The 24,015-nt window shown below is 39.2% G+C and overlaps 1 protein-coding gene across 1 annotated transcript in view; it reads left to right on the top strand.

Moving 5' to 3' along the window:
* grapa (GRB2 related adaptor protein a) overlaps nt 1-24,015 on the top strand; it is a 37,662-nt gene that overhangs the window by 9,053 nt on the left and 4,594 nt on the right. The window contains exon 4 of the mRNA XM_069709988.1: nt 13,190-13,358. Coding sequence (XP_069566089.1) covers nt 13,190-13,358 — 169 coding nt within the window. The remainder of the gene's footprint in view (nt 1-13,189; nt 13,359-24,015) is intronic.

Here is a 24,015-nt window from a genome sequence, read left to right as displayed (position 1 = left end):
CGGCTGTATGAGGTGGAGAGTTGGGGTGTGTGTGTGTGGGGTGGTGGGGGGGTCTGAGGGTTGGTACTGATAAAGGCCGGACCTGCAGCTAAAGGCTGGCTCTTCACCGTGGCTCCTGGTGCTCTAAGACAACCTGGCTCAAAGTCGGGGGTTAAGAGTTGGATTTGTGGGTTGTTTTGTTGTTGGTGTGAAATTGCCTGGGCCTCTCAGAGGATTTGCTTTAGGTGTCCTTAGGAGTCCTTTGGGAAAAGAAAAGAAAAGAAAAGAAAAGAAAAGAAAAGAAAAGAAAAGAAAAGAAAAGAAAAGAAAAGAAAAGAAAAGAAAAGAAAAGAAAAGAAAAGAAAAGAAAAGAAAAGAAAAGAAAAGAAAAGAAAAGAAAAGAAAAGAAAAGAAAAGAAAAGAAAAGACAGGAAAAATAGGTTGCATGCATTAAGAACATATATGGTAAATTGTACACGGGGAGGGCAGAGAAGGGTGGTGCTATGTGTAAAATAGATGTGCCCAGACGGGACAGACATGATTTTGATGCCTCTTGTTTGTTTGTTTTTGGCTCTTTATGGATGTCTTTCTGGCTGTTGTTGCTGGATGGTGGAGCAGCTTGAAAACTGGGTCAGGTGTTTGTGTGAGTTTGCGAGTGTGTGTGTGGTTCTTGTGTGCTGACAGCGCTCCTGTCAGAGGAGACGTCCTGACAGCAGTGACTGTGGAGACTTCAGCCTCGGCTCAGCTCCGTCCAGCTTTGACGTCAGTCTGTGAAAAATCACAGTCATGACTGAAGCCAGGATGACTTTTTTTTCTCTTAATTTACTGGAAAACTGTCTGCGGAGACAGAAATCATGAAACATTATGAATGTGGTTCAATGATTAATTGGTTAATTAGCAAAACTTTTTTTTTTTTTTTTTTTTATTGAATTTTACACATTTGCCTACATTTTAGCCTTCAACTAAATATACAGCATTTTGGAATAAAGCTTTTAAATAGATGGGGACTTCTGATTGGGACAACTGATGCAATGCTGGCATCTGAAAGCGACGTAAGGCTCCAGTGTTATGGACATAAAATATTTCTATATTATGTTTGATCAAAGATTTTACAGAAAGTGTTAGTTTCCCTCTTTTTTTTACACTTTTAGCTTTAACTGTTACTGTGAAGTCCCAGAGAAACACAAATTCATTCTCGCAGACATGAATGTAGCTTTAAACCACTTTAGACCATCATGCAAATATCTAATTGAAGGATCAACAGTATGTATAAAGACATCTTAACATAATCTTTTTTTTTTGTCCTTAACTGTTCTGTTGGATTTCTCACCCCTCATGTCCATTCTTAATCATAAGAAAAGAGTTACTGACTTAATGAACATTGTGGACCTGGTAACCTTTAAAGTGTATTTAAATAATCAGAAATGCCTAATATGAAAAAAAAAAAAAAAAGAAGCAGAATTCTGAAGCCATTATTTAAAAAAACTTGCCCCCTATTTAACATGTTAAAATATGCATTTTTACGTTTTTAGATTAAGTGTTTGATTACATATTCCGCAGGATGATCTAAAAGGCAACTATCTATTTTGAATTTTATCTTTTTTTTTCCAGTATCAATTATGGTTTGTTTAAACCCTCGCATGTAGTTTTGGCTTTATATTGTTTTTAGTTTTTTTTCATTTTGTTTGATGTCTTATTTGTTTTTAATTATTTAAAAGCTATCTGATTGTTTTTAATCCTATTTGATTTTGTGCAGCAATTTGGTGAACTTGATCAATGTTGCATGATGCTTAATTTTCACAGGACAGCAATTGAAGTGAAAGCCTTTGAGTACAATAATAAAACGTGTTTTTTATTTGTAGGCCTAAATGCAGTCAAATTTAAGGGAAGAAGAAAATATGACAACATGCACAGTGTAGGATGAAAACTCCCTACAGGTTTATTAAATATTTCCTAGAAAAAATACAAAGGACGGGACATTGGTGTCCTCAGTGTGCCCCAGTGTGACCATTAAAGGGATCATTTTTAGGTGTAAAATCATCCATTATTTTGGCATTTTGTGGCCTAAATTTGTGATTTATTGACCACACGCAGAACACAGGGAGCTTTATTTAAAACAGCATTTGCCTCTGAATACCTTTTGAAAGATGGAATATGTGGCAGGGGACTAGTTTCAGACTATGCCAGTGAAACTGTCCCAATGGGTTATTTAGTAGCTTATTTTTGGAAAGTGAAGCAAAGTGATGCCAAGTTCGACTTTTACAGAGAGGGATGAGGAATTTTTTGCCTAGCTGGGCGTTTTCCCTGTTCTCTTTTAGTCAGCAGCAGATGCACCCAAAGGATGTATTTGGTCTTTTCTGAGTTTTCCAGAAACCTATAACTTGGATCTGTTTTATTTTTGAAGCATACCTGGTTACATTTTGTTGTCTGGGTACTTTCCAAAATATTGCAGAGAAGTGACTTTCACTTTTTCTTCAATGGAAAATTGCACTTCCTCCTTCATACTTTGCAACAATCACTAACAATATAAGTCAGTCCACCTACACATGGAACTCACTGAAAGTAACAACTGTGCTGTGAGTCATCAAAATAGATTCGAGGGAATCAGTAACTGAAGCAAAAGCAGACAATGTGCATTAAAGGAAAGTGAATGCAATCAAGATTTACAATATTTTAGGTTGCAATTCACCTTTAATTATTTCAATGACACGGAATTGTCATGATTTTGTTGATCAAGGGCTTTATCTATATTTTCCCCCTTGAAACAGTATTATTTTGGCAAAACTGTAAGAGCAGATGTCTCCTTCTCTTACTTTCTTTTAGTGATTTTTTTTTGTGTGTGTGATAGAGCTAGATTTGTCTCACCATAGCTCTCCACTGTGGTTTTATCACATTTTGTTGTGATCAGTATTGTGGTCATTTATGCAGATGCACACAAGCACGGAAACAATTGTGTTTCCTGTGGCCTTTGTATTCTAGAAGGGGAATGTCGTGACAACAAAAGACATTTTCTTTGCCTTCACAATTTAAACTTGTTTGTCTGAACCAGATGCGTGTCGACCATTTTGTGTGTATAAAAGTGTACGCGATGGCTGAAGCTCTACATTCACAATTGATATTTGGGGGTTTATCCAGGGGACTTTCTATTATTGTTCAAAAAATGTATAACACCTCCCCAATCATTGGTCGAATTGGTATTCAATTTTCTTCACCTTGTATAAGATTTACAGTACTTCAGTAACCAACAAAAGTGCTCTATGGGGTCAGATCAGTCTCACAATGAATGAATGCACACAGAAGGATTCACAAATATATTTGGGATTTTTAAATGCACACAAAAATATTGATTGTTGTATAGAAATGTAAAAAAATATCCACATATATAAAAGTAAGATTCAGAAATGTATTTCTGATGCACATATAAATATTTGCTGTTGTAAATATATATAATTGAAATCCAAAACATTATTTTCATCAAAAACAATTTTGGATGTTGTTACATTTATATATATATATATTTTCAACAGGAAATTAGCAATCAGGTGTCTCTTTCGTATCCAGTCAAAATAGGAAACCATGTTTTTATATTTGTGGATTTCTTTTAATTTTTTTTTTACATTTACTTACACTGATATTGTTTGCATTGAACAACACTTTTGTGTGACAGTCATGTATATATAAATCCCCAAATACGTTGGTGAATCCTTATGTGTGCAATCATTCATTATGGGACTTGCTGTGGTCTTCTATTGTACTTTGTTGTTTTCAATTCAAGCAATCCAGCTCAGGTTAAACACTTTGCAATAGACATTATGCCTTTATACAGACAGTTTGTCTGTTGCTTATTGCACTTCAGTTGTGGATGCCACCATTTTTTACATGGCCCCAGATCTCACTGACTCATGCTTCCACTGGCTGAATCTTACTTGCTGCTCATTCAGCTTCCCTGTCATCAGTCATCATTAGTCTCTTCTCAGGGACATTACTCCAAGGAGGAATCATTAAAGGGAACAGACCCTGTGGGCTATGCTTATTTTACAGCTGCAGTCTTCTCTGAGCTTTAAGGAACACAAAGTGGGTTCAACGTCCCATGAATGTCGTGACTTGGGGGGAAATTTCACACTTGATGAACCTCAGAAAAAGTACATTAGCTTATTTTAGTCAGATAAATTGTGGCATGTGGATAAAATGTGTCTAAAATATGCATGTCAGAGTTAAGAAGTAAGCAAGCAAAGTTATGCAACATCACTTTGGTAATAATAAGTGGTGCAGGGTGCATAAAACATTTTTTTTCCATGAAATTCTCCTTTAAATTGTGTCTTTTTATGCATCTCTAAATCAAGCATAAATGGGAGTTTTTGGAAATATATTTATTCTCTTTTTTGTGGAGAGTTGGATGAGAATTAGTACCACTCTCTGGTCTGTATGGTAAATATGAAGCTAAAGTCAACAGTTAGCTTGGCTTAGCTTAGCTTAGTTAAGCTTTACATAAAGACTGAAAAGGGATAAGATAAAAAAGCTAACCTGACTTTTCAAGGTCATATAATCAGCCAAATAGCACTACTAATTAAGGTCATTTGTTAGCTTTGGGACAAGCCCAGTTCGCTGTTCCACCCAAGCAGTGACCAACAGTGACGGCCCCCATTGGTTTGTTAACTGCCGTTATGAAGACTCGAATTTGACTTTTTGGCCGTTGCTATTTTGGAGCCAGAAGTGACCATAATTGGAGGAGCTGGGGAGGAGTGAGCGGTGGATGTGACTCAATCTGATTGGAAACCCGAGGACATTAACGCCCCGCCCTATAACGGAAACCTGACTTTCACTTTCAATAAGTGAAATAAGTGAATAAGACAACTATTCCTTTAAAAGTTGTTTGCATAAAATGAATAAATAAAGGGTGCCATGGGGTTTGGAAATATCCCAAATGAAGATTAGTTATTTCTGTTTTATTTTGTTTTACTTTTATTATTGCTCCTGCTTTTGGTCTGGATGGTCTTCTTTTTTTGTTGTTTATAATGCTCCAGTTAAGCTTTTTCGCAGCTTACACCACAGCTCTCACACACAGCTTACACCACAGCTTACACTGGCACAGTTTAATACCACAGTTCATTGACCAAAACACAACTGGGAGGGACTTGAGAGAGACGGGGACATAAATAAAGAGAGAAATAGACAGAGGAGGAGAAAAATAAAGTGAGAGGAAGAGAGATAGAGCAAAAGAGTGATCAGCAACAGCAGATAAAACAGACATGAGAAGGAAAAGCTTGACGGATGAAGGGGGTGGATGATTAAACTTTGTAATTCTCTGTTTTCTCATCCTGACAGTGGAGCTGAAATGAGACCAGCCAGTCCTCTGGGAGACGAACCCTCTAGGGTCTCCTCCTTTCTGTTAACTATCTGCTTTTTATGTAACTTCTCTCGTTTTTTTTTCAATCCATACTCTACCCTCTGCTTTTTCTCTCATCCTTCTATTGTTATGATCGACAGCACGACTAAAAAAAATGGCAGTATAAACAAAAAGCAATCGTGTGTCATAAAATCATGAATTCATCATTTTGTTTAGCCTCACAAGGCCTGTCTTCACATATTCATATTCACAAATTTCTCCACCTGGGGATTAATGAAGTGCTATCTTAAATTATGACTGTCCTTAGCTTGGGGTTATCCTGGCACAAACAACTTAAACCCTACATACAATTTTTTTTTTTTTTCACAAAAATACAACACAAACAATTTACAACATTGAAACCATAAAAATACTATAAAACAACAGGCACCAGATCACTTACTGTATGACTAAACCTTTCTTTAAGGTGCAACGTGTAAAAAAAATGTAAATCCCGTCTTGTAATACTATTTTGTACATTAAGAGGTTATGGTGAGTCACGGTGGCTCCCAGGCAGCCTGCCTTCAGTCCGGCTCTCAGAGATTCACCAGTTTGGTTGAATTTTGCATATTTGTGCTCTGCTGTTTGTTTGTAGTTGGCTTTTTTTTTTTAATCCAGGAGTGTAACAACTAAAACAACGGTGAATTGTTGACCCAATAGTTTACGTGATGGCTTGCTTATCTTGATTTCTGGCAAGACCGTATATGCAAGAAAACAGTCATAGAAAAACCATATATCAACAACATTTGAAATGTTTCTGTGCTGTCGTTAGCTGCACTAAAGATCTGTTAATAATTGTCCAAATAAGGTCAGTGTGCCTGGTTTGTTTGCTACTTTGTGGTAGATTGCTCGAGGACAAGCTAATTGAGCCCCTCATAAAACCAACACTGTCAAGTTAAGTTATACAGAGAGGCATAACAGGAAATAAATCCAGCCCTGGACTCTTTGGCTGCAACACACTCTGTGCACACAGAGAAAACCTGAAAGGAGACAGACAAGGACAATACAAAAAAAATGTATGTTTTTTCTTATGGTTCACTGCCCCACCGATGCAGCGGTCCTCTACAGTGTCTCCGGGTATGCCCGATGGTTCTACTGATGTTATAAAATCTATCTTACCAGTCCAGGAAAAATATTGTAAGTTCAGCCTTAAACATCATTCTTTTACTCTCCAAGAGCTTCCTACAGCAGGTGAAAAGCAATGCCAGTGTTAAGTAGGAGTTTAATGAAATGGTTAAACCATAACATATTGAATTTCTTTAGAACATGACAGTAGTCTGATCTTATCACCTTCCTGTTCAAAAATGTAATTGCTGCCTGTCATCCTTTAGCTTTAGAGGTATAGTTTCTGTAACCTGTGGACATTGGCTTCCATTTTCCACCAGTCTGCAATCTTTGTGCAAAGTGAAGGAAACCAACTCATGGCTGTAGCTTCATATTCAGAGAGTGGAACCAGATTTGTCGTTTAGAGAGCTGAGTAAGGTAAAATGCTACTTTTCACAGGTTGAGTAAGGCTTCAAAAGTGCTTCCCTAACCCTAACCCAAAACATAGTTGTGCATTTCTTTTCTTGCCAAAGTCAATTACCTTTAGCCTACTTAACGGGAAACCTGTGTCCCTTTGGCTGTTAGTTGCAATGTATCTAAACCAATTTGATTATTCCTTCCCTTGAAGCAGCCTTGGCTCTGAGAAAATATTTTATGACAGCTTAAATGTATATTACAGGAATGGCAGTAAAAAGCTGATATGGGCACTGGAAACACTGACTCTTTGGCTCTGCTCCCCCAAAACTATTATCAACCACTGAGAGCAGCTCTGGTCCAAAGTTTCAGGAGGACACGAATGACTAAATGATTTAAATACATAGCATAAGTAGTTGCAGCACAGCACACACACGTCAACACGCTTTCCACTTAATTGCCTCCACCGAACATCTTTTATCATTCTTCACCTCGTTCGCTCCATCACAGCTTTCTGTCTGCCCTCACACACACACACACACACACACACACACACACACACACACACACACACACACACACACACACACACACACACACACACACACACACACACACACACACACACACACGACACACACATGACACACACACTTCCTCCCTCTCACCTCACCCATCTTTTGAAACAGGTGATGCTTTATTAATGGCACAAGACCTGAAGCCTTCACTCACTCACCGACATGCATGGTTGACGTGCAAAGACAGGTTGACACACACACTTGAAAAATCACACACACGCACACACTCATGGCCAAATACGCTCAGCCCTGCACTACACGAAATATGACATTTACACACACCAACAGATAGACATTGGTTGACACAAACCCATGATGTCATCTGCGATTTTACAGCACACTGGCTCTCACACACGCAGACACACACACACACACACACACACACACACACACACACACACACACACACACACACACACACACACACACACACACACACACACACACACACACACTGTCACAGAGTTAAATTGACAGCTGGAGGTGTCACTGTGACTGTGTGAACTATTCTAGACATCTGCAGCGGTTTAGAAACTGAACAGCAGATTAGAGAAGGGGGTTTGGCAGAATGAGAGAGAGGGCGAGAACAGGGAAGTGAGAATGGATTGATGGAGGAAGTTGAGAGAAAGATGAACGGATGACCTTCACGCATCTCGGATTGTGCTGGCTCACAGTAAAAGTTTTAAAGAATAACTTCTCTCCTCATCTGCAGTATATCTGTCGGAGCTCTATCTCTGCATCTATTTCAATTTCTCTCTTTCATTCGTTCACTCTCGTTCTCTCCGACTGTATATTCTCTCTCTCATTTCCTTTTACTTGGAAAAAGAACATAATCTCTCTATCGCTGTGGGCCTTAATTACACTGGATCAGGGAGATGAGAGGGCACTTGGAGAGACTGATTTGTGTGTGTGTGTGTGTGTGTGTGTGTGTGTGTGTGTGTGTGTGTGTGTGTGTGTGTGTGTGTGTGTGTGTGTGTGTGTGTGTGTGTGTGTGTGTGTGTGTGATCAAGCTGAGACAGATGCCTGCTTTATTACAGCTAACTGGTTCTCTGCTTTCTTTGGGTAAAAAGTAATAAAATCATCAATATGACATGACATCACCCAATACTGATAGCTAACATTACACATTATTTCTCTCCTCTCTCCTTTTACAAATTATTTCTGGTATATATTGGACTGCATTAGAGTTGACCACAATTTGACAATTGATTATAATAATAATGTAAATGACTCCAAATATGAGCAGCAGTGAATATTAGTCATTTTTGTAATTTGCAGTTTGGATTAAAGATGTACCTTTATGATTGTTATTCACAGTAATTGTATTGTTATTTACAGTTAATTTGATTTCAAAAGGCATTATTTTTCCCTATTATTTGTCTTACTACTGCAGTGATAGAGGTGGAAGAATTGAGTGTAAAGATGCGATGTTGTGCTTCAAGTGTTGCTCAAGACACATGTGAACAGATTATTGTCAGTGTATGAAGATGCCACTAAAACTGTTGGGTTTGATTTTTGCGACAAGCAGATGGACCCACAATTTACCCCCACTGCTCTTATTTTAAAACATGTTGTATGTGAAGCAATCTGGCTGTATGTGTTGTACAATTAAAGCTTCTTTTGTTAAATTAAGGATTACATTTTGAAGTTTTATTTCCTCACATCCTGAGTGCTGGCTTTTTTTTTTTTCTGGAAATACATTAGGTATTTTCACAATTTTTAAGGAGTAAAAGCTAGACATGGCGTTGATACTATTACATAACAGCTGCAGGAAATGGTAACTAGGCTGCAGCACAATTTAAAATGACACTTTATATCCTTCTATTCTTCCGTATAAGTGATATGTTTCTTTGTATGTTACATTGGTGAATCCACTAAAGGGAAAGTCCATGTTCTGCCTTCATCCTGTCTTACTCTCTTCTCTCTTCACCTCCCACTACCTCCACACTTATTTTGTCTTTGAGAAATCGGACAGAAGGCGGCAGTAACAGAGCCCCACCAGTAGGGTGCAGCAGAGGGTACCAGACTACTGAGGCCAGTGTTTGGGTTGATAGAGATCATTCTTTAAGATCGCAATTTCGTTTTGCATGTATGTGGGAGTCAGTGGGGGATAAGGCTGAATCAAGAGAGGCGATGGACACACGGCACAGTGGAGAAGATAACAAGAGGGGCTGAGATACGGAGAGAAGTTAGATAAAAGTCAGATAATGGAGCAATAGTGAGTGCAACAGACCCACAGGCACAGCAAAAAAAAAAATGAAATAAGGACTGCTACTCACACCAGAATGAGTCAATGTTCAAAGGCTGGTACTACGTCAATCCAAAAATTTGTCAAAAAAGAGCTTCACATTTGATTGAATCAATATTTTTAGCCAAAAAGTACAGCTGCTTTTTTCCCCACTGCGGTTTCTTCATTTTAGGGAGTCTGACGGATGGTGAGAAAGAAAGAAAGGAGGACACTCAGGGTGAAAATGAGAAGGCAGCAGAGAAAGAAGGCCAGGGTGGAGGTGTAGCTGAATGCCATCCAGTCATCAGGGAGTCAGCTCTGCTTGTTCACAGGGCTCAGTGTCTGAATAGAGAAATGAATTCTGGGTGCAACAAGCTGATGCTCATTTATTTTCTGTGAGCTCGAAGCAGAGCCAATCAGATTGCATATGTGAGTTTAGTGCAGTTAAACCACACATTGTGCTTATTCTACAACAAGGATGCATTGTCTATTGGCGATATTTAAACATACGCTGTCCAGAAAAAGACATGGCGAAAAGGATGTTTACCACTCTTTTTCTCCTCTCAGACGACATTTTTCAACAGTTATTAACATAAGCCGAACACACACACACACACGCACACACACACACACACACACACACACACACACACACACACACACACACACACACACACACACACACACACACACACACACACACACACACACACACACACCTACTCTGTGATGTGTTTGGAAATATGGGGGTGTTGTGCTGATTTCTGTTCCATATTACATGCAGTTATATAACCGTGTAATCACGATGAGATGTCCAGATTTCTAGAGATAAGCTGGCAAGTTACTTAGCAACCACCACCGAGCAGGACAGGGGAGCAGGTATGATTGCCAATGAATACGGGCCAAACTCTTTTAACCACAACAACAAGGCATGCACTCCAACACTAAAGCTATTTCTGTTGTTGTCATTGGCTTTATTTTATTATTATTTAGCTACACAAAATTATTTTTGTTCTCCTTGCGAGCTCGTATTCATCAAAATATGATGTGAAATGTTCCTAGATAACGGCTGCAAAAGAGATTCTTACAAATAAAGTCATAAAACAGATAATGGAACTGTGAATTTTCTAATTGCATCACACTATGTGGGATGATTTGTAAAAAGTAATATAAATTGAATACTATTTGTTTGACATCTGCTTTGCACAGAAGGCCCAGAGCGTAAATGTCATTGTCTGCTCTTTTCACTCCAAGAAACGGCACATGCTAAAATAAGGTTGCACTGGGTTCACACAAGTGAGGGATTCTCTTCATAAATGGAGCGGCCAAATGAGCTTTCTAGTCTGTTTTCAAATTGTCTGTTATTACCTGTGTTGGCCAGGTTTTTCATTTAGATTCAATTTCAATCTGTTGAAAAAATAAACTACAACAAGAATACTATTATTTTATGGAGACAAACCAAAAGAGCTGCGCTGAACGCATGCCAGCTCCAACAGCTGACAGCTGTGCAGTTAAAGGGGAAGCTTTGCAGACATAAGTCCAAGAGTGTTGGTATCAACCCAAAGCTGATCCCAAGCGACAGCAACCGTGACGTCACCCATTGGTTTGTGAAGTGCTGGTTTGAATTTGGCATTTCGTCATCACCATCTCGGTTTTTGGAGCCTGAGGTGAACATATTTAGGCGAGCTGGGGAGGAGCGAGCCGTGGATCTGACTCAATCGGATGGGGAAACTAAGGACACTACATCCGTCCACCTACACTGGAAACCTGACTGCATCCAGGCCTGTCAATCAAACCAGACACACCCGCAAATATCCTGCATTTTGAGAACTATCATCGATTGAATTATTTTCAGAACACTGATCAGAAGGAGTGGATTTAGGGAAAGACAAGATGACTCCTGAAAAAAACCCATTATTTTATATTTCATGAGAGAAGTTGTATATGGAGCCGGGAGCGTTTTTGAGCCAACTCCTAGTGGCCTTTAGTGGTATTGTAGTTTAAGTCACTGCCATATTGGCTTCACTTTTCAGACCCAGAAGCTACGTCCATTTTTATATCCAGTCTATAGCTGGTCCATAAGTATTGTAATCTATTGTTAAAAAAAAAGAAAAAAAAAGGTTCCGTGAAAGGTGTGTCCGTCTCCACCACTGCTTTCTGGTCTGGTAAAAACAATCATAAAACAGACATTAAACTGAGCAAATGCACCACTTTAAATTGAAAAACATTGTGACTATAAGACAGAAGTTCTTCCAATAAATGCATACATTTTTTTCCCAATCAATTTTGAGAGTAAATTAACCATGTTGTTGTAGAGGTATATTTGATTTCATATGAACAACACCACATATTAAAGGTTTTAATGAGTTTTGAGAGTTGGGACAAACAGTGAGGCGCCAAGGAGATTGGTCCCCCCCCAACTAGTCTTCCATCAAAATGTGTAATTGCAACGTTGGGTCAGCACAAAACCGGGTTGTCCCTCCCTACGTGGGTTTTGTTCTACGTTTCTTCCTATTAAAACACCCACAGCATATCAAATGGATGTTATCATCACACATCTGTCCCAAATACATGGACAAGTCGGGCAAACTGCACCTGCTTGTAGGCCAGGAGGTTACAGTAAATGTGAACTCTAGTCACCATAGTAATTATCACAGGATAAGAAGAGGATAGTAGGCGAAGAAGTATAAAGAGCAACAAAGACAGAAGCAGGTTGAGGGTGGTTGGATGAATCAAACAAGACTTTTATCCAGAAAACTGCTGGTTGTGTCCCAAGTGAAATCAAAAGTCAACATTTACTTTTTAAAGTTATATATCAGTTAACTAGTGAAATGTTTTTAGGTAACATAAGGTTTGTTATGTTACTTGCATGAGGGGAGTGAAGTACTTATTGTAAGCCTATAACCAAAAGCTTTCCCCACACCTAACCAAGAAGTTTTGGTGTTTAAAACTAACCAAACTACAAATGTGTCACAGCGTTAACCACGGGTCTATCATTTTTACTGAAATAACAAAGGTGTGGTTCGCCTCTACGCCCACTTTCCAACGGTCATGTGTCTCTTGAACATACCAGTAGATTTGTTTGGCTCCTTTGAGTCCATAGATTAGTGGAACCGCCCATTCAATAGTCTGAAAACAGTCCGACTGGAGGTTTTAAGGGAAGTTTTCTTTGCCACTGTGTTTTCTCTAGGGGGGGTTCAGGCTCCAGGTTCTGTAAAGCATCCCTGTCACTTGTCATTGGTATCACACAGGTATAAATAAATCTGAATTAATTTGTTGTCTGCTAAATGTGCTGGTTTGTCAGTCTGTATCTGTCCAGGGTTAATCAGTTCTTGAGTGTCTGTTTCTAGACACATATTTTAAGGCAAAATTTTATACTCTGACAACATCAACTCTGAGCTCTTTACTTTTCAAGAAAAGCTAAACATTTCATCATCTATAATGATTTACTCTTATGTGTTGATCATCATTTCTATGAGCTTACTTCGGTTATACACTACGAGCCAGCACACATTTTCATTGATGCTCTTTTCTTAATAATTTCCTTTTTGTATTTTGCAGTTATGGGGACCACGTTCAGCATTTCAAGGTGCTGCAGGATCGCTGCGCTCAGTACTACGTGTGGGACGAGGTCTTCTCCTCGCTGAACGAGCTGGTGGAGTTTTACCATGGCAACAGCATCGCAAAGGAAAGGACGGTCTTTCTGAGAGACCCGGAGCACTTTGCCAGGGTGAGCATGTACCTACATGTGTAAATGCATTTTCTTTACATTTAGATTTTTTACAATAGCAACTAAAGCAAAAGACACAGATTTCAAAGAATTTCAAGAAGCCACAAGAATATGACTTAGGCACCAAAAATGACTGAGATGTCATGTCAAACAATATTCATTTAGAAAAAGACAAAAATATACACTGTTGAGACGAAATTACATTGACAGTATTTTCTTCCTGCAGCTGCAATATAACTGTGACTGGTTCTGTGCTGCAGAATATTTAGTTATTTTAGCCATATACTCGAAGGAAATGGGCGAGTTCATTATTTTAATATTAATTTCATTTAATCTATCTTCAGTAATTAATTCAAAAGGCTTATAAAGAGATCACATAAAACAATAAAAACCAAAAGTTTTAATTAACAGCAAATAATAACTCTACAAAAGTTAGCTTGACATCATCTTTACCCATTTCTTCACTGACTTTGTCTGCATTGCATCATCTTGTTTTAAGCCCAAAATATTCTTTAGTTATTAATTTGAGTAAAAGTTTTTACTTAATTTTTACTGAACATTTATTTCCCCTACAATATGTGGTTCATACCTGAGATTAACAGGAAGTTCTGCTCTGTATGTCTCTGTTTGCATCACTCAATCCATTCACAGTGTCACTTTAAATCTCCTCCCTGAACAATTTAAAACACATCTGTTCCTGTCGTCAGTCTCATTCCCCTTCCCTCTGTACATACTGCCATGCATTTTGTTACGAGACTTTAAGACACAGTGAATTATCCGTTACCAAATCAGTATGTCAGGACAAACATAACAAGCTTCCCAAGTTATTCTTTTTCATTTCACTGTGACTTTAAGATATAAGCAGTTTCTTTCTTTTTTTTTTTTTTTTTTAATGGCACCGACAGCTATGGGAACACTCCATTTGTTGGTGAAATTTCTGGACTGCTGTGAGTGCAGCAGCAGGGTTTGACGTGGAGGGGCAGCTTGTAATGAAAGATCACAGGACTGCCGCCAGTTTGGAGCTGAACCAAATCAGTCATCTTCGACACCGAGCCAGAGGGACTGAGTTCAGCAGCACTAAAGAAAACGGATTTTAAGGCACTTATTTGCATCAGTCCTGATTATGTCATGCTACATCAAGTTTGGGCACAGTATTACTTCGCTCTATAATTCAGACACCTAATAAGCCTCTTTTCTGTGTCATATACTCTTGAATAATTAATAGATAGATAGATTATTTAATAACGCTGGACACAAAACCTGCTGTTATAGAGTAACTAAATAGCTTTAAAAGACGGGCGTAACCGAGTAATACTTTCTGTGTGGTTTAGAAGGAGAAAATATAAACGACAAATAGTTCCCATGATGGTGCCACAAAGAGAAAAGCTGTTGTTGTTACTGTCATTATGCCGACAAGATGACATCTCACGGTAACTATTCCTGGGAGTGGCAGGCGAGCCGTACCCCCGGGCGAGGCCAGTGACTCTGGAGGGATTTGATCCACAGCCATCCTGACATGACAGCATGTCGGTATCACTGTAACGCCAGCCGTGTGCTAATACTGATCACATCATGTTCACGTGTGCGGCTACGCACCTGAGAATAGGCCTCCGTTCATTAGGATTGTGCTGCACTGAAGACCGAGACAAGTGACACACCAGTGATCTGCCCGAGTGAGCTGCCACATGGAGATCATATTTGATTTCCAACAGGGAGGGGATGGGGACGATCAGAAATCTAACAATGACAGTCAGTGCTGCAAGCATTCTCACTGATTAGCTTGTGCGTTTGGTCTAGTTGCTGTTTTTGGTGGTTATTTCCAGAATAATATTTTTTTATATTCTCATACAACGTACAACATAAGTACTACTTCTGGGCTCTTCATTTCACAAAGGTCATGATAAAAGAACCAGTGAAGGAGGCTACCTTTGTCTTTAGCCATGCTGGTAGAGATTCCTTGGCTCAGATTTCAGTTGGCCCGCCACATAAGTTACGCGACTGTATTTCAGTTTCTTCAGTTAAAGATGTTTGATAATTCTTCTTGCATGTAGTGCCTGTTTTTTTTTTTGTTTTTTTTTTAAAGCCCCTGCAAAACCATTCAGTGGGATTTAAGTTTGGCTTTTGACGAGACCGTTTCATCATCTTCCATTTCGTCTTTTCGAGCATTTGGTTGGTGGACTTGCTTGTGTGCTTTGGATCATCGTACTGTTGAAAGGTCTACCTCTGGTTCAACTTCGACTCTCAGGTTTCAGGTCTCACATTATCCTCAAGCACATTTTGATATGATGCAGAATTAATAGTTGAATTAACCCCAAAGCATAACATTTGTTACCTAATCTGCAACTCCTGATTATGGATTTGAAGGTGTGATAAATGTAGGGGCTTACTTACTGTTTGCCATGTGACAGATCTATTATTTTCTTGTATTTAAACTATAAAAATGTATCTTTCATTGCTTTGATTATCACCTCTATCAATAGACACTATTTTCAAAGAGGATCAAACGCCCAAACTTCTATGCTTTACTAATTTTTACACATGGCTGTGTCCAATCAACTACTGGATAGGTTGCCATGAAATTTAGTACATACATTTATATCCGTATGATTGTGAACCCTTGACATGTGGTACCGTCAATGGGTTTATATTTTCAAATGTGAAATCAGTTAGTTTGATCAAACATTAGGCTCACCTGCGCCGGTATATTTGTGCTAGTTAGCAAAGGTTGGAATGCAAATTTGCTCATCTAAGATGGTTGTAAATGTATTATCATTGTGAGCATGTTAGACTGCTGAGTTTCTGTGCAGACAGTCTTATTAGCATGGCTTAAGACTTCCATTCCCAGGGCAATTCTTCTCTTTGACCTATCTGTTACAGCAATGAATAGCGGCTGCTCTTTTCCACACTTCAGCACAATTATGCCATGAAGTCAGTTTGTTTCTGCCAAAAAAATTAAATCTCATAACTCATTATGCACCCGACATATTTTTAAAGTGGAAGTCAGACCTGACCCTCGCCAGACCTCCAGTATTAATATATTCACTTACTTGCAGTCAAGTTAAGCAGAGAAGACCTTGTCCAGAATAAAAAATGTTGGCAGCCGCTTTAACATTTGTGCTCTTTCCCAACTGTAACAACACGAGAGTAATATAAACATACTCTAACTGTCAGGCCTCAGGTTAGTTTATTTCAAAACTTTTCTGCGTAATGTCTGCAACACCTATCCCCACATGGAACTGCTCATAAGTAATTGACATGAGCATATTGCACTTAATGTTATCTACATCTCAGTTTGTGCTCTCCATGAGTCAGGATGAAGACGTGACACATTATATTTACGTCACATTACTCATTCAGATACGTCTTAATCAGTTGCGGTGACTAGTCTATATGTAGCGCTCATGTATTGAAGAAAAGATTAAGATGAATGTAACAGTCTAAGATGAACTCCATGGTCAAGGGTGACGTGGTTATCTGTTCATCAGCTCGACTACTGGTGGAAATACAGATGATCAAAAACTGGAATGATTGTTCAATTCTGATGTTTTTGAGTTTGAAAAGTCTCAAAAAGCCTGATAAAAATGCAGGATGTATTCTACAATTTAACTTCTGCTCTGATTTCTTCAGCTTCATCAGGTGTTTTTTTCATTGATGTGTGACTTGTATTTCATAAATTGATGGTATGAAAGTTTGATTGTGAAAGATGCTGAAGCTGTTTCTCATTTTTAGCTGCACTTTGGTATTTGAAGAAACACTGCAACTCTAAAACAGAATATAATTATATCCAGGTGCTTTATCATGAGTGTTACGGTCTGTTTTCAAACCTGCAGCAGGGATCTGTTTGTGACCGCTGCTTTGACTCTCCTCCCTCATTTCGCCTTTAAAATCGAACCTTCCATTTAACAATCAGCTCTCTGTGCAGCTTGCAGTAAAGAAAAAGAAGTGAAGAGGCCCTGGCATCTGAGGTGTTGGCGCGCAGATAGCCAGTCACTGCTGCTCTGTGATATTTTACAGATGATGAGATAGGAAGTGAGGTTGGTGGCCAATGAGTCATTGCTGTTATTAGAACTAAAGTGAGAGAGGAAATAACAAATTGACTGGCACGGTAGCACATTGTATTTCTCTTATTTTCCTCATTTAGTATTCTGGCTCGAGTTAAGGTCACGTATCAGAAACACTGCAGTAAACCCTATAGAAACAGTGATAACGCATACATAAATCAAATGTGTTGAATATGTAAGCTGGACTGAGTCTTATGTGTGTTTGAAGATGATGCACATTTTATTGATCTTTGTGGTGCGTGAGCTTTACTTCAATACATTTGGTCCTTCAGATGAAGGGTCTTTTCATCCCTTCATATGTAAGTGTGATGGAATAAAGTACAACATCTCTTCAACTCTTTTTTTAAAGCCTGATTTTGTAACTTTAGATGAGGTTATTGCCATAACAGATGAGTTTGATCCTAAGTTTTGAATCATTCAGGGAGGGTTTGCAGAGCAGCCAGACTGCTGCTGTACTTCACCTGGTGGAGCAGGGAATCTTCAGAGGAGCCTGACAGGCTCTGAACCTAAAAATAGGCTTTTTGTTTCACCAAGCAGAGTCTCACAAATTTAGGTCTTGTTTAGTAGCAACCTACCTCGCTCCTAAACAGTTTCCAAATCACTGGAGATGCTGCAGAGTGTGTTCGGTTGTCTGAAGAAATGCAGCTGGAGCAGGTGCAAGTGGTGAGTTTAGCTGCAGGGCGTTATGATGGTAGTTAAACGGAGGACAACGAAGGCTGTCCCATGGGAAGCTAATAAAGTCCTACATACTGTGACGAGCTAAATCTCTTTAATGGGAGCAACATAAGAAAACAACAGCAGGTCTTTTTAAGCATTTTGGTTTTCTGAGAATTTCATTGGCTATGTGCTCATGCAGTACTTTATGCAAAAACATCACCAGCACTAATTGTCCTGGGTTCTCAACTGAGGAGCTGGTGTGATGACCTCTGACCTCGTGGTTGGGCTAATAATAACATAATACCAATAACTGCTCTGTCCATCTGCTCAAACAGCTCATTCAAAACCGCGACTCTATCTTCTGTGATAAACTCAAGCCCAGGAAAACACACTGCTACGTTTCCTTCGAGACTCCTGAAGTGAAATATAAACGCTGGATGAAGCACTCAGACTGATGCGGCACTCGTTTCCTATTTTATCGGCACTTATTGTGTAAAACAGACTGAAGTCTTCAACAGGCTGTTTGTGCTTGTTAATTTAATTGCTGTTTTATTCTCCATTCATTTTCTCTTTTACTTTTTACTAAGACGACACAGGCAATTTGATCTGCATTCCCAATAAGTAAGCAGGTATAAGAAGGCAGCAGCGAGTATTCAGTTGTTTTTAGGTAATATGATTAAATGCCTGGTGTGTTTTACTTTAAAGAAGAAGAATAGAGATCACTCAGCCACAACACCCACGTCTTTCAGCTGCTCCACCAGTGAGCATCCACTCATGTCTTTATCTAATCTTTAGCAGGGCTGCAACTATCAACTTTTTCTATGAGCATTAATCAATTAATAATTTAATTAAATTCGTAGATGTAAGAAAATGGTCCAACAAAGTTTCCAATATAATTTTCCAGAGCCAAAAGAAGCATTTGCAAATTCAACTTGAGTAGTCAAAAACCCAAAGAAATAATGATGTAAATGATTATTAAAATATTTGCAGATTAATTTTCTGTTGATCAGTTAGTAATCTATAGACTTCTTCTTATCTATTAAGAACATTGAACGGGACCCTGAATATGCTGAGAACTATATGGAGTTACTGCTCTAAAATGAAAGTAAAAAGCATACATTGCCAGTATGTATGACACTATTAAGGCCATCTCATCAAAATGTATAAACCATATAAGCCTCTTGCTGCACTAGCAAATGAAAAAATAACATTTTCCTATTTCATTTCATTCTATTTAATTTTTGTGTGATATTTCATTTGTACTATGAGGCAAGTTGCAGGTCAATTCCATACAGAGATCAGAGTTGGACTCAGTCTTTATATTATACACTGTGATTTTCCTGCAGGCCTTTCAGATAATATTATCTCATTAGGAGCGCGCTCGTTTAAAGCTCACATGGATGATATTCTGTATTAGTCTGCCTCAAGTCTGAATTATATGGTCATAGGTCACCTTGCTGCTGCATATTAATATTAAGATCTAATAAGGGTTTCATGCTATGTGGTCCTTGTTTACATACATGACTGTTATAGTCCTAAAAAAATGAAGGTTATATCCATTATTGGGTTGCACATATTGCAATCTGGCGTTAACTAATGAACCAATACAGAAAAAAAAGATGAAACATGATTTAGTTTTTAAAGAATTTCACCCACATCCATTAACATTTGTGATTGTTTAGCTACAGCACAATGCTTTATTTGTCTATTTGACCTTTTAGTAGCAAAATCTAACCATATAGAAGTCACTTTAATGGCATTTAACCAGCTGCTTTTACTGCAGGCTACACACAGTATCCTTGTATCCTTCCATCTTCAGCCCACTGCCTGTGATTTTGTTGCACTGCAGGTCACCATGTTGCTCTGACATGTCCTGGAGATAATATGTCTGAATCACGACATGGCCCGGAGCGGAGGCTGGCATGCTGAAGGTGCTATGTTTATGTACATGACTGTGTAGCCTTAAAAAAAGGTCTGTCATTTCACATGAGATCCCAGCAGCTTGGTCATACCTTTACGTCTGTGTTTCCTGTTCGTAATTGTTTTAATTTGGTGTTATTTCTGTGGACATCAGCAAAGAGGGAGACATTATTGTGGGCCTATCTCAAATGAACTCAGAATAAATAAATGTATTTCTGCCTCCTTCCGTGCTTTAGTATAAAGTCTGTTTTATCTTTTGGTTTTGTCTAGAAGAAGAAATACAGCAAAAGGACACAGTCATACAAATTCCCTCTCACCTTTTCTGCACTTGCTTCTCAGACGTTTGGGCACATCAAGAACATCTACAATTCAGTGGTCTTGGTTTCCCTCGTAGATCTGCACATTAAAAACACATATGAAACATTACATTTAGTGGGTCCCAACTGGCTTTTTGACTGGAAGATCACAGTCAACTGGTCCTTGTGTGTGGGCTTTTGTCTTGGCCTTCGGCATCAACAAAGCTCCAACACCCACTGCCTCTCGCTGAGGATGTTTGCACACAATCTTAAAACTTACTCCACTGATGCTTTGCTTCACTTCCAGAAATAATTAATTGAATTTCTTAACATGATCATGGCAACAATAGTGGAGCCACAGTCAGAGACTGTGTTCCAAATGGTGTACTTGTGTACTTACACTCACTTGTCTAAGTGCATCAGTGCAGAAACATGCAGTGCACTACAAGTACCAGGATGATGCACTCAAAACGGTCCAAAAAAGAAGTGTGAAACGTTGGACACTTTCCACCCTAAACCGTCGCCATGTTGGCTATGTAGAGGAAGGGGCGGGGCCACCGACGTAAAGAATTTTCATATTAAGGCATCTGAGGAAGCTGCAGCTGGTTTTTTTTCACTACTACTGCTTGACAGAAGAATCAGTGTTTATTGAGTGTGATAAAACAGATTGTACAAAAACACGTTGATTTCTTGGTAAAATAATTGAAGCTTTAGATATTTTGGCGGGTGATGGAGTCACATGCTGAGGTCACATGCTGAGATAGTACACTATTTGTTAGTGTACTAAAGGAAGTATCATTTGGAACAGCGTAACTTTCCGTTTGGCTTTCGGTTCTGGTCTTTGTGATTTCAATATAAGTACACTGTATTTTCAGAAGCAGAGTGTGTAATAACACACATGGAGCGAGTGTCTTTAGTCTCACTGAGGTTCTGCTACATTCACAGAAAAGGCAGGTTTGACTCTAATTTACAATTTCATGAGCTGCAAGAGCAACGCCACTTTTGTATTAAAAATGGCTTGAAAATGGTGAATTCAACTCTTTGCCCAGAGGATCTGATTACAAGAAACCTTAATGGCAAGTTGTCATATCTCACGCCTCATATATTTTACTGAAAATCCCATCTATCCATTCTGCAGCTCTCTTCTTTCTTTATAAGCCTGTGTATTAATAGTATAGCAACTTCTCCTGTTACCATCACACCAATACATCTTCTCCTTTCACACAAGTGTTAGAAAGAAGCATTAAAGACCATATGGGTCAGTTTGACAGACGTGAACAGAAGTCTGTTGAGTGGTTTAATCTGAGTCCATGAATCATGTTTTTGTGTTGTCCCTCCTATTGTGTGGTTCGCCTTTCCAAGCTAATTCCACATCAACTCATTACATGACTGGTGATAGCTTCTTATCTCAGCATGGCAGAATGGGAAATCATTCTTTGTCTTTTTTTCCCCCGAACACATCCCTAATATCGTTGTGTCCTTATGTCATAAGCTTTCTCTTAAAAAGAAATCCCTTTTCGTGCAAACTTGGACCTCTTTCTGCCACCTTGTCATTTTTTCCAAACGCAAACACAGGCAGTCGCAGAGGCCATTTTTTTTTAACGGCCTTAAATGCCCCCCCGTGTGTGTGTGCAGACACCAATCGAGTACAAAGCTGCAGTCCATTGATGTTAGAGAGTAATTTGTTCCACTGTCAGTGGGAGTGGGTGCTGGAGAGGACGCTGATCACAGGGCAGCGGAGCGCAGCTCGTACTGATGGACCGTCCAAACAATCGCTCCTCGCAGGCTGGCACAGAAAAATGAATGGCTTCTTCCTTCACACGCTTCCACATACACACACAAAAAGACACACAGGACTGGGCATGCACACTCACACAAACAGAGGCCTGCACGCACATGCTCACTCACACCCAAACACACACACAACCCACACAAGCTAGAAGTCTAGACTAGATCAGAGAAACAATCAAGTATAAGGGCCGGAAGGATTTTATAGATTTATAGGACTGATAGATTATGTCTGTGTCTCTTCATCCTAATCCTGCTGTCTGGTTAATGTGTGTGTGTTTGTGTGTGTTGTGTGTGTGTGTGTGTGTGTGTGTGTGTGTGTGTGTGTGTGTGTGTGTGTGTGTGTGTGTGTGTGTGTGTGTGTGTGTGTGTGTGTGTGTGTGTGTGTGTATCTCTGCTTGGATCATAGTGAGCCTTTGTCAAAGACAGCAGTTCACAGCAATAAAACCTAGAACTACAACACACACACACACACATACACACACACACACACACACACACACACACACACACACACACACACACACACACACACACACACACACACACACACACACACACACACACACACACACACACACACACACAAAAAAAAAAAAAGACACTATTGGTATTCCTTCCAGTCTCTCAGCTCCCTCGCAGTTCATATCACATCCACTCTCCTCTGTGGGAGTGCAGCTGACAGCTCGGAGGTTAGTTAAGTTTGAGATGCTCTCCTTAAAATAGCCACTTCTATTCTGCTCTCTTAAACTGCTTTTACTTCATGAGTCAACAGAGATCAGAGGCAGCCCACTATCAGGGGAGAAGAAAAACACTACTTTAGTGGGTTCAAAGAAAGACACAGAGACAGAGAGAGCGCAGCATCTAAGGATTGAACTGAGAGCAGTTCAGGTTTGCCATCAAACAACCGCAGCAGCAGACATATTACTGTTGTTTGTTATTTTCAGACAGTACGAGAGCGTCTAACTATCTCATCCAGCCATTGCACACATTAATCTAATGCTTTCTGTTTTATACCTGTCTCTCTCTATGTCTTACTTTATTTCTCTTTTTCTCGCTCATGACCTCCAGAAGTTGCAGCTCTGTCGTTTGTTTAAATCTGCTCTGCTCTGATAAAGCCCACGTGGAGCCAAACGCTGAACAAAGCTTATGACCAGAGGAGTTGCGCAGTCTGATTGTTACGTTTCACGAGGCCGCACATGGTGGGATTTTTATGAAAACCATGTGCTGTTTATCAGCTCAAACCACAAAGTGTCGCAGCAATCCATCTTCTCTAATTGAGATTTGGCCTACATTTACAAAATAAGCTTTTGTCAGGTAAGAGCACAGTGAGTATAAAAAGTAAAAGAAAGTCCAACGTCTCGGTATAGTAACAATAAACCTAAGACCACAGATAACATGTCGAACCGTGCGTTTGTGTCGTTATTGCACACATACTTGCGTCTGTACTCGGCGTGTTACTCGATGCCTCCACTAGAAGGCTGATGGAAACAATAAACATGGTCACAATCGAGGGGGTCACGACTTTCCTGATTCTGAGATCACAGGGAGAAAAACATCAGCACCGTCCACGCTGTGTTTTTCCATCGTTTTCCACTATGAACGGAAGCAAGAGTCTCGGACTTGTTTCCATTTAGTTCTGCAGGTGCCTGACTGTCACATCTCCATTTTTATGTTTTATTTCTTATTTGTGTTGTTGGATTTTAAGACTTGTTTGAATTCACAGGTTGCATTGTTTTGTTTTAAGGGCTTATTTTAACTCAAGTTTAGGAAATATATAAATAAATAAATGAATATAAAAAAAGTTTATCATTATCATTATCATTATTATTTTACGCCCTTACCAGCCATGTTTACGTTGCATGTTACTTATACGTTGCATTCATTTCTGAGGACAAGCAGCGCTCCTAACTGACGCAGGATATGTGAGGCAGC

This window comes from Brachyistius frenatus, unplaced genomic scaffold (genome assembly GCF_029030835.1).
Source record: "Brachyistius frenatus isolate BFR_SWC_R1_liver_20210118 unplaced genomic scaffold, ASM2903083v1 Contig_88, whole genome shotgun sequence".
Lineage (NCBI taxonomy): Eukaryota > Metazoa > Chordata > Actinopteri > Embiotocidae > Brachyistius > Brachyistius frenatus.
Note: the sequence above shows the minus strand (reverse complement) of the source record. Positions and strands in the feature narration are given on the sequence as shown.